This window comes from Geotrypetes seraphini, chromosome 7 (genome assembly GCF_902459505.1).
Source record: "Geotrypetes seraphini chromosome 7, aGeoSer1.1, whole genome shotgun sequence".
Lineage (NCBI taxonomy): Eukaryota > Metazoa > Chordata > Amphibia > Gymnophiona > Dermophiidae > Geotrypetes > Geotrypetes seraphini.
Window position 1 is genome coordinate 160,007,494 of NC_047090.1, and position 12,098 is coordinate 160,019,591.

The window sequence follows — 12,098 nt, forward strand, 5'->3', positions numbered from 1 at the left end:
TTTAAGATGAGCCGAATCTATTGGTTCAAATGGAGGCTTCATCAATTGAGTAAGAACAAGATTGAGGTCCCAAACCACTGGAGGCAGCTTGAGGTGGGTTGACATTGAAAAGTCCTTTCATAAATCTGGAAACCACAGGATGAGCTGAGAGAGGTTTCCCTTCAATAGGCTGGTGAAAAGCGGCAATAGCACTTAGGTAGACTCTAATAAATGTGGATTTGAGGCCAGAGTGAGATAAGTGTAGCAGGTAATCCAAAACTGAAGACAAGGAGGTAGTTTGCGGCTCCTTGTGATGAGTAGCACACCAAGAAGAAAATCTAGTCCATTTTTGGGAGTAACACTGCCTAGTGGACGGCTTCCTGGAAGCCTCTAGAATGTCCTGTACAGATTCAGAGAACTGTAGAGTGGCAGTTAGGTTGAGAGGTACCAAGTTATTAGGTGTAAAGACTGCAGGTTGGAGTGAAGTAGAGACCCTTGACTCTGTGTAAGCAGAGAGGGGAATACTGGTAGAAGTAGGCTCCCTGGTACTGAGTTGAAGTAGAAGGGAGTACCATGGTTGTCTGGGACACCAAGGAGCTATCAGAATCATGGTGGCATGCTCCGTCTTGAGTTTGATAATAGTCTTGAGCAGGGGTCCCCAAAGTCCCTCCTTGAGGGCCGAATCCAGTTGGGTTTTCAGGATTTCCCCAATGAATATGCATTGAAAGCAGTGCATGCACATAGATCTCATGCATATTCATTGGGGAAATCCTGAAAACCCAACTGGATTTGGCCCTCAAGGAATCAGAGGGAATGGAGGGAACGCATAGAGAAACTGATTCGCCCATTCCAGAAGGAAAGCATCTGCCTCGAGGCGGTGAGGAGAGTATATCCAGAAGCAGAACTGAGGCAGCTTGTTGTTGTTGGGAGATGCAAAGAGGTCTATCTGAGGAGTTCCCCCATTGAGCTCTCAATTGAGTGTCCATTCGTGAGGTTGTAGAAGACAACTCAATTTGTCCGCCAGACAGATTTGCTGCCCTTGAATGTAGGCAGCTCTGAGGAAGATGTTGTGAAGAATTGCCCAATTCCAAAGCTTCAGAGCTTCTTGACAAAGAGGAAGAGATCCCGTTCTTCCCTGCTTGTTGACATAGTACATGGCGACTTGGTTGTCTGTCTGAATGAAGACTACCTGGTCATGAAGAAGATGCTGAAAAGCTTTGAGAGCACTGAAGATTGCTCCGAGTTCCAACAGATTGATAACACTGACGATTCATGCTAGACCAATGGCCTTGAGTATGGAGATCATTGAGCTGCGCCCCCCCCCCCCAAGCGTAGGTTGAAGAATCTTTCATGATGCAGGGGTGCGTGAAAAAGCAAACCTCTGGAAAGATTGGAAGAGAGCATCCACCAGTGGAGAGACTGTCTCAACGAAGGGGTCACTGTAATGTGTTGAGAAAGTGGGTCGCAAGCTTGCTGCAACTGAGATGCCAGAGTCCACTGAGGAATTCGGAGGTGAAGTCTAGCAAAAAGGAGTCACGTGAACTGTAGAGGCCATGTGACCGAGAAGAACCATCATTTGTCTTGCCAAAATTGACGTGAGGGAAGACACTCGCTGACAAGGTGAATGAGAACATCTTGACATGATTGAGGCAGGAATGCTCCGAGTTGAACAGTGTCTAGTATGGTTCCAATAAACTGTAGAGTTTGGGAGGGACGTTACTGGGACTTTGGGAAATTGATTTTGAACCCGAGGCTTTGGAGAAATGCTACAGTCCGCTGGGTTGCTACAATAACCTCCTGTTGAGACGATGCTCTGATGAGCCAGTCGTCCAGATATGGAAAGACTTGAAGACCCTGCGTCCGCAGGGCTGCAGCCACCACCACCACCAGGCATTTTGTGAAGACCCTGGGAGATGAGGAGAGGCAGAAAGGAAGGACTCGGTACTGAAGTTGAAGATTCTCACCCGAAATCTTAGGAATCTGTGAGAGGCTGGATGGATTGGAATATGAGTATAAGCCTCTTTGAGATCTAGAGAGCATAACCAATCCCCTTGATCCATCAAGGGGTACAGTGTTAGAAGAGAGAGCATGCGAAACTTTTCTTTGACAAGAAATTTGTTGAGAGTTTTGAGGTCCAGGATAAGTCGCAAATCCCCCATCTTCTTTGGGACTAGAAAATAACGTGAATAAAAGCCCGTGTCCCGTTGGGTCAAAGGGACCTTCTCAATAGCTCAGAGGCGAAGAAAAGCCTGAGCCTCCTGAAGAAGGGGAAGTTGTGACATGTTGGAAGGAAACTCTCTTGGAGGGAGATCTGGTGGAATTTGAAGAAATTGAAGCTAGTAACTCTCTCGGATGATGTTGAGAACCCAGAGGTCTGATGTAATCTGCTCCCACTGTTGGAAAAAGTGATGGAGCCGACTTCCTATGGGGAGTAGAGAAGTCTGATGGATGAAAGTGGATGTTATGTTCAGACTTAGATTGTCAAAAAGACTGGGCAGGCTTAGGTGCAGCAGGAGTCTGGGGTTTTTGTTGACGCTGCTGCTGAGAAGGCCTGGAGAAAGCTGGTGTAGATTTCTGTGGATATCGACATGGAGGTGGCCTATAAGGCTTGGAAGATGGAGGTTTAACCTTAGGTCAAATCAAAGAGACTCTTAGTGGCAGCCTCAATGAAATTGTCAAAGAGCTCATTACCCTGGCATGGTAAATTGTCTAGACAATCCTGTAAGTTAGGGTCCATGTCCACAATGCATAGCCAAGCCAGACGTCGCATTGCCACAGCAAAAGCAGTGACCCGGATGACATTTCAGATGCATCATAAGTTTCTTGAAGCATGAAGAGACATATTTGGGATAGGAGCTGCTCAAGTTGTTGAAACGCAGGCAACCGGTGTTCAGCCAGATCAGGAAAGAAGTAGGGCATGGTTTTAATGCAGTACTTTAGGTAGGATGTGAACATGAAGTTGTAATTCAAGAACCTGTTTGCTATCATGAAATTCTGATATAGACTGTGTCCAAATTTATCCATCGTGCGGCCCTCTCTGCCTGGAAGGACGATAGCATAAACCTTGGTGGGACTAGATTTTTTAAGAGATGATTCCACCACTAAGGATTGGTGAGACAATTCCGGCTTCTCAAACCCTTTACAAGGAACCGTGCGGTAATGAGATTCCATTTTAAAGGGGATAGCCAGGATTGAATAAGGAGTTTCGAGATTCCTGAGAAAAGTTTGTTTCAAAACAGGATTCATAGGCAGTCTCATAGGCAATCTCATCCTTTGGCAGATGAGGCAATTCCATTTCAGCCAAATATTCAGGAGTATACTTAGACTCAGATTGAAGATCAATCTGAAGAGTCTTACTCATATCAAAAATGAATCTTGAAAAAGATGTAGATTTTGAAATCGAAGAATCCTCAGGAGGAGACCTAGGCGCCGCTGAATAAGAAGGAGAAGCCTCCCTGGAGTAGTGAGAAGAAAGGTCTATATCGAACGTAAGAGTTACAGAAGAAGCTCCGCTGTGTGATATAGGCGGAGTCAGAGAGTGCTTACGTTTAAGAAGCCTCGATGGAGAAGTTCCAGGAGTATGAGGGATTGAGAGCCTCGATTCGTGCCTCGTAGAAAGAAGCGAAGTAGGATCCCTCGTAGATGGTTTCGAGAGAGGAGTCTGGGACCTGGATGTGCCTCGAGGTGGAGAAGTACGAGGTGTTAAAAGCTTCGGAGTTCGAGACCTATGCCTCAGTTTGGAAGGGGTCTCGATGGGCCTCGACAAATGAGGCACAAGAGACTCTGTACTCTTCCGAGGAGACTTTTAGTCTTCTTTGAAGCGAGGTGCCTCGAGGACGAGGAGTGCTTCGAGTGAGGCCTCGAACGAGGCTTCTCCCCCATGTCTCGAACAGGCTGAGTAGCTGGAGACTTGGACCTGGAAGGATGAGGCGAGGAGTCACTGGAGGAGAACTATTGAGACCGATGAGGTTTTGCTCGTGGTGCCTCAACAGAATGCTCAGTCTTGCTCGCAAAAAGCAAGGGTGAGGCAGGGGCAAGCTTGGCCAAAACAGTGGTAAGCTGTGTGGTCAGTATGGCTTGCAGCATGTCCTCAAAGACAGGCACCGAGATCAATGACTCTGGTCTTGAAGGTGCAGCAATGCGCTATATAGAGGGCGGCTTCAAAAATGAATATTCCCTATGTTTGGAGGCATGCTTAGAAGGAGGTCTCGTAGAAGCTGGCATGACTGCACTCGTTGCCTGGATTGCCTGAGACTCAGCGGAAGGCTTCTTAGGTAGCATACCTGCGGAGGGAAGAGGAGACTTGCCTGAGGACGAGACCTTTAGAGACACAGCAGATGAGGCCTTCGAGGACGAGGGCGACTTGCTCGAGGTCGAGGACTTGGAAGACGAGGCTGCCGGATGAGAACCGACGGAAGAAAAAATAAAAGTTGTGGGGTTTTTTTTTTGTTTTTTTTTTAAAAAGAGACGCGCTGCACAGCGACTAAAAGAAAGAAACAAGGAAAGAAAAAAGAAAGCCGCGGTGCAAGAAGGCAACTCAAAAATCAGCAGAGCTGAGAAACAGGTGCTTTTTGGCTCCGCGGAAAACTGAGAACTGAGGTACCTCACAGGAGACGCACGACCTACGTTCAGCAGGAAGGCACTCGCGCATGAGCAGTGCAGCACTCACGAACGCTGACGTCACCCACATGTTAAGAATATGCTGCCTGCTTGTCCTGGGATAATTAGGAGTAATGTCAGGAAATGCTTTTGCACAGAAAGTGTAGTGGATGACTGAGAGTTTGTAAAGACAAACGGTGATGAAATTCAATAATGCATGGGATAAACACAAAGAAACACTATACAGAAAAAGGATGGAATCCAATTAAAGCAAAACTTAAATGACCTCACAACTGGAGTGAACTTTTCTTTTAACTTATGTTTTTTGAAAGTGAAAAGGGGTACAGAGAGCACAAAGCAGGCAATAAAGAACACAAGATCATGTACAGTAAAGGCAATCAACATCAAAATCAACACGTCCCCTATAGCAAACCCCCTCAGGAGAACACACTAGTCCAGAACCAGAGAAGAAGCAGATTCAGTCCCAGGACCATCAACATATCACAGGGACAGAAGAGAGACAGTGCAAACTTGAGAAATAAGCCAGGCCCCCAGCCACTATTTTAGGAAAACCCTCAGACACACAAACATCATATGCACTCCAGCACTCTCAATACACACACCGACATGCCACCACAACACACACACACACCAACATGCAACCCACACATCCACCAGATGCCCCAACCCCCTCCTCACCCCCCCCCCCCCCCCGAGGTACCCAAAAGTCAATGAAAGCAAAGAGGGAAAGCATGGAAGTCAGGCAAGAAGAAAACAGGCCTGCCAAGGGCCACTCAGGTCACTAGATCTCGCAAACACTCCCACAGGGTAACATAATTCTGCTTAGTAAGGTGATTGGACAGGGTATAAGCCCGAATCTCAAAATGAGCCAGTTCCTGAAGTCTACTCTTCTGTTGGGCCTCCGGTGGAGCATCCTCTGAAACCCAGTTTCTCAAGATCAGCTTTTTGACTAAAAGGAGGGCATTGTATAAAAATCTGCACTGTGGAAGAGTCAAACCCTGTGCCCAAAGTGGCTCCTGTAAACCCAGTAAAAAGGGTGCCGTAATCCCACTCAACTGTGCAGCCAACTACCTTCTCGAGAAGGGGGAGCACCCTCACCCAAATGGACAGTTTGGAACATTTAAGAAAGGAATGGAAGTACCAGCCGAACATTGACACTTAACACAGACGCACTCTTTTCTGTCAGGTAATATAAGCTCAGTGAAGTACCTTGAATTGAAGTTCTTGAAAATCAGCAGATTTCGTGAAAGCATATAAGGTCTGAAAACACTCAAGGAACTTGTGCTCTGACATGCTCTGCCCAAGGTCTGCCTCCCAATGTGCCCGCAGTGTTCCCAACACCGATAAAGGAATAGAAGATTTCAACACTCTATACCTGGAGTGAACTTTAATGGCAGCTTCAGGGGTTGGGAAATACAAAAAACACCAGGCAGACTTCTACGGTCTGGGTTCTCATAAATGACAAAAAAAGAGCACTGGGTTGCAACACCAGAAAGGGTGGTAGATATGTGGAACAGTCTCCTGATAGAGGTCGTGGACACAGAGACTGTGTCTGATTTCAAGAAAGCCTGGGATAGTCACGTGGGATCTCTTAGAGAGAGGAAGAAATAATGGCTACTGTGGATGGACAGACTGGATGGGCCATTTGACCTTTATCTTCCATCATGTTTCTATGCAACAACTCCAGTAGTTAGGAAGTAGGACCTGTCCTGTTTGGAGCAGATTTCTACAGTCAGTGCCCCAGAATTGGCAAGGAAAGAGAGATAAAGGATCTCATTTTCAAAGCACTTAGACACACAAAGTACCATGAAGTGATACTACTACTATTAAATATTTCTATAGCGCTACCAGACGCACGCAGTGCTGCACAGAGTCATAAAGAATAAGAAAACAGTCCCTGCTCGAAAGAGCTTACAATCTAAACAGACAAACAGATGTCATGGATACAGTTAAGGGGAACAGTTAATCAACGGGCTTTTTGGAGGGCAGAGGAGTAGTGGTAAGGATTGAAAGCTATATAAAAAAGGTGGGTTTTCAGTCTGCTTTTAAACAAGGGAAGGGGCTTTACGGACAAACTCAGGTAATTAATTCCAGGCATAGGGGACAGCTAGATGAAAGGAACGAAGTCTGGAATTGGCCGAGGAGAAGGGTAACGCTAAGAGTAACTTATCTGAGGAACAGTGCTGAGTGCCAGATTCAACTCCGGCCACCTTGATGGACAGACTGGATGGACTGTGCAGGTCTTTTATCTATCGAGGCTTACTATGTTACATTTTCTAATATTTTCACTACTAAATACTGTTTTATACCCAGGATTGGCTGAGAAAGTTATCCTCCAAGAACACCAAACAGCTAAGTCTAATTAATGTGGATCCCTTTGAGAGCTTGTCAAAAATATATTTAGTCCAATTTAAAAAAAACAACCTTCTTATTTTTTTTCCATTTTACTTTGTTTTTACTTCTGTTAACAAGAAAATAAGTATTAACTCCAACAAAAACTAAGCAAAATACAGTATATGTAAACTGTCTACCTAAAGAGGAGGAAATGAAATTATCATCCCAGCCCAAACTCCCATCATACAGAGAACAGCCAAATCTACCATACATCTAGGGCCTCTTCTACTAAACCGCGCTAGCGGGGAGCCATGCTGAATGACCCACGCTGCTCCCAACGCTCATAAGAACTCTATTAGCGCCGGGAGCAGTGCGGCTCCCCGCGCTAAAACCGCTAGCGTGGTTTAGTAGTAGAGGGGGTTAGTGCCTTAAAAATTCTCCTTCATGCGAGGTACCTAGGTAAAGAATTAAGGGGTTCTTATACTAAAGCACGCTAGCCATTTTAGTGCGCGCTAAATGCTAACACGTCCGTTATAGTCTATGGACACGTTAGCATTTAGCATGCGCTAATATTTAGCACATGCTAAAATGGCTAGCGTAATAGGACCCCTAAGTTACAATGGTCCATTAACAAAAGTATAGCCCAGAGATAATAATTCTCGAGAGACTTTCAGGTGATTAGTGCTGACTAAAATAAGTAGATCTTAAAAAAAAAATAAAAAGAGAGACAGAATACCCAGAAACTGTTTAATTGCAGACTTGCTATACCACCTTTCACAGCTAGTGGCCTGGCCACATATTAAGCTAAAGGAGAGTTAGCATAATGAAAAGGGGACTAGTGTAAGCAAGTATCACAACACACACAGTGAGTAAATTTCATAAAGAACACAAACTTGAAAACTCACATTCAAAATATCTTAGGCTATGCCAGGGACAAAATGCTGTAATTCTATTATTTTGAAGACATGAACAAGAACCCAAAAAGGGCACTTGAATAAGCTGAATCTCTGCATTAAATCACCCTGATGCAGAGAAAGCAGCACTGTTAACACAATGATGCAGGCATTCCAAAAAAACAGAGGAATTCATTGATACAAAAAATACCAACAGACAGCTCTGTATAACATCATGTTCTCTGTTTACTTGGGCAAACTGTATCTATTTATCTTACAAAAAGTCAGTAGTAAAAACTTACAGTGAAGCTACTAACTGCCTTTAACCACATTTGCTTAGCTGCTGAGATGATTAGGTTTCAAAGTGGGCTTTCTTTGCTGAACGCCTGTCCCGGATCACCTTGTTTATATTTAGCTCTTATCCAACCAGTTAATGGACATTCAGGTCTAGCACTGTCTCTTTATTTACCCTATTGCAGTATCCACAGGGTATTATTTATGCTTCAAAATTGATGATTTTTGGCATGTCAAACAGCAAATCCTATTCACTTATTTTAAAACAGACAGGTTGAAATTATACACTGGTATGAATTGTTAGTTCGGGGAGTGGGGGGTGTTAATAGCAATAAATGGTTTGCTTCTTTTTGAGTTTATCTCAACAAAATGGTAGTTTTGTGTTTTACAGGGCCAGCCACTAATGTGGAGGCCAAATAGAGTAGCATAAGCATAACACTAGTAAAGAAAATATTGGCCTAGAGAAGGCTCTTCTTTCAAAAAAATAATGTAATCAAACAACTATTTGCAGGAGATTAATATTTCGCTTTAATAATAAAACACAAAACAGGCAATTTTACGACATTTCAATTAAAGCTATGGCTCCATATGCAAAATTTCGATTAAAATGAGACCTGTCAAGTCTGTTACAATAGCTAAACATTTGTCAAAATAACCTAATGACCTATATTCTTCGGCCCACTTTGCTTAAAAGAAGGGGTGAGACTGTGTGAGCTTTAAACAGTACACACGTTTGCAAAAGAAACCAAACAGGTGTCTATAAAAAAATTATATATATATATATTATAAATATATATATATTTTTTATTTATTTTATTTTTTTAAACTTTATCTTAAAATTGGTTTCACAGAAAAATAACTCGCAAAAGAAGTCCAAAATGCTTCAATATATAATTCAACCAACTGCATTGAGAAATCACAGCAAGCTCATGCCGCTGTCCTGTCACATTTCGTTTAGCTATGGCACCGTCCTGTGGCTCTTTCTTAAAATGTCTCTTTCTATCAACAGGTTTAACCATGCCGCAGCGGGCTCTGGGTTTTGTTTTTTTAAACCCTCTTCACCGTGGCCACCCGTCAAAACGGCTTCCCACCGCTCCCATCCTTCCCGTTCGTACACTTTGGAGGGCCAATACCTGGCTCCCCCCGAACGCGACGGTCCCTTTAAGAGCCGGGCCTGCCTCCGCGACCGGGAGCGCGAGCCAGCGTAAATTGGAAATGCGTTGTACTTACGCGGGACGGCCATCAGGAGCTGGTGGGGAAGCGGCAGCTCTCCCTCCCCCCGTGTCCCGGGCCTGAGCGCCGGAACTCAACTGTCTGCCGGCCTGCCCGAGGAAGCTCGTGGCAACTCCGGCGCCATGGAGTCCCCCCCCTCCCTCCCCACCTGCCCTTTCTCTGTCACTGGGGGGTGGGGGGATTACTCAAACTGAAAAGTCCCCCCGTCTCTCCTCCTCCTCCACCACACATGTCGCCTCGAGACTGAATGGCAGGCGGCCTCCTAGTGCCGAGCTCTTCAGAGTATGTTTGTGTGTGCTTGCTTTTTTTTTTTTTTTTTTTTTTTTTAACTGGAAAGTCCCTCTGCCGTAATTCACACTAGCTGTACTTCCTCCCCGCAGCCTGGAAATCCCCGGGTACAGCGAATAGTCTGCTCGCCGCCGAGGGAGGGAGGGGTGATAGGATCCATAACCCCCTCCCCCCCCCTCCGAGCACCCTTGCGGCTCCGGCTCAGACGGAGAAACGGCGCAGAAACTCGAGCCGCCGGGCGACCTCGACCCTACTGAACAGGGGGGGGGGAGGGGGAGTCCAGGCCCAGGCCCGTTGCTAGGGTGCCTCCTCCCGCCGGCCCTGCCCTTAGCAACAACGGCAATGCGGCGCGCTTTAAAAACTGCGGGGGAATAAAAAGAGCAGGGTGTACTTATAACGCCGGACTGGATTTATTTTTATTTGGAAAAGTTTGCTGTGGGTTTTTTTTTTTGTGAGGCAAGTTTAGATCAAAATTCAGGCTGGGAGATCTGCCTTTCGGGGGGGGGGCGGGCGCGCGCGCTTAAGATCCGCCGAGATCCGCGTTTTACACAGTCCCCACCTTTTATCAATAACGATACCAAATGAAAGGAGGGAAATCTTAGCGGGGAACCCCTAAGGCCACTTTATATAAGCAAATAATGAATTCGTTTCCCCCCCTCCCCTTCCTTGCCGTGGAGTTTTTACTCTTTTATTTTGAGATTGGTCACAGTGAGAACGCTGAAAGCAAAAACGGGGGACCGGCGCAGAGGGACTGCGATATGTTTGTCCTGAAATGCCTTCTCCCAGGTGCTCGGCGCTGACTTGCAGCGCCACCAGGGGGACGCGGAGAGAAACGCATCTGCTCGTGCTGCCTTCCCCTCTAATCCGGAACAGCGGGTGACGGCTTGCAAAACGGGAATGTGCTTATTTTATTTTTTGCTTAGGCGGCGGGCAAACGGCTTGTCTGAAGTCAAAGTCGGGTGCTAAAAATGCCTACTAAGGCAGGCTGGCAAGCAGTGCTATCTTACTACCAGCATTTCTCCCCCAGCTGCCGCCCATCAGGCAAGCTGTTTGTAAATGTATATACATATATATATATTTATACAGTATATGTATATGTACACACACACAGACATGGCATCCGCAATAGCACACCACATTAGTCAAAGGGACATCTTGGATGAATGGAAAAGCCTTACATGCATGCTAATTTTATATTATTGTTTCTAATAAATCCTTTTAAACAGTGGAGATAATGCACCTACCTGCCTTACTTAAGATGCATCCTGCTCAGCACCAAAATTAAAGGTGATGCTGCTCCTATGGGTGTCCACAAAGGTGCAGTTCCAAACCCCCCCCCCTCCCCCCCCAAATGGATCGGGCTAAATCTTGCATCCGGCAAGAGAGATCGGCTGATAAAACGTACCTTTTTCGTACTTTGCTGAATTCTAGGCTTATTTGTGCAGGGTCCCCCGACTCCATGATAAGCGTGAGGTGGGGAAGTCCGCACGGCGGTCACAGGGCTTGCATTTAGACGTGGCTCGGCACCGGCATCGAGAGAATGGGTGCGGGAGACGGACCTGGAAAGCGTTTTGGAGGCAGAAGCGACTAGTTGCACCGAGGGAAACGGCATGTCATCTGCGAAGAACGAGCCGTCCGCAGTGATGAGGTCATAAGCGGCGGCGGAAGGAGCGCAGCTCAGTTCAAGTCAAGGTTGGCGAGGAGTCGTCAGAACTGCAGCACTGACTCCACGCGAACTGCCCGGTGGCAGGATTTGCTTTCTGAAAACGTTTGATTCAAGTCCGGCTATTTAGGAAAATCATAAGAGCGTACAGTCTGCTGGTAACAGAAATTTCTAGACACATAATGGGAGGAAACCTTTGGGGGGGGGGAAATAAGATTTGCCTTGCTTTATTTTCCGTGTTCAGTGCAACAGGACGTAGTACATTGCCATAGTTACTGCATGCAACTTTGTAAACTGTTACTATGCTTAATTTTTTTTTTTTTTTTAACATTAAATTAATCAATGGATTGTGGACTGTCTTTTCCTAAACGAATGAGGCACAGCCCATGAAGGTCTTATAGAAATCGGATTCATTATACAGCAGTTCTACGGGGCAGCTCTTTAGCAGTGGGGTCTGTTGCCAAGGAAACCATTTTGGCACTATCCTTAACTGACCTTAGAATTTTCATTCTACACCCGTAGCACTAAAGCTGATTGTGTCGACAACCACCCCTTTGATTTGAGTTTAATCTGCTGGGGCAGAATTTATTTTATTTTTGCAATTTATGCTTTAACCAAAGCAGGTTAAGGATACCATCTTCAAAAGTAGCTATAATTCCAGTAACCTAGTTGAATTCCCTTTATTTATTTATTTATTTATTGCACCATTCCAAGGAATTGCATCAGGTTAAAAATATCCACTCCAACATATTTCCTCTTTCAATTCAAAGATCATATTTTTGTCCACTATTATA

At 45.5% G+C, this 12,098-nt stretch overlaps 1 protein-coding gene across 5 annotated transcripts in view; it reads right to left on the bottom strand.

Moving 5' to 3' along the window:
* TRAF3 (TNF receptor associated factor 3) overlaps positions 1–11,436 on the bottom strand; it is a 136,976-nt gene extending 125,540 nt beyond the window's left edge. For 2 of the 5 annotated variants that reach the window (XR_004540177.1, XM_033952949.1), the window contains exon 1: positions 9,351–10,304. Coding sequence is in view for 1 of the 5 variants with exons in the window: in XM_033952949.1 (XP_033808840.1) it covers positions 9,351–9,363 (13 nt within the window). In the remaining 4 variants the exon portion in view is untranslated. Of the gene's footprint in view, positions 1–8,128; positions 8,554–9,350; positions 10,305–10,885; positions 10,905–11,046 lie in introns of those variants that run through there. The other 3 variants (XM_033952950.1, XM_033952952.1, XM_033952951.1) reach the window with 3 other exon arrangements.
* Positions 11,437–12,098: the final 662 nt, after the last annotated feature.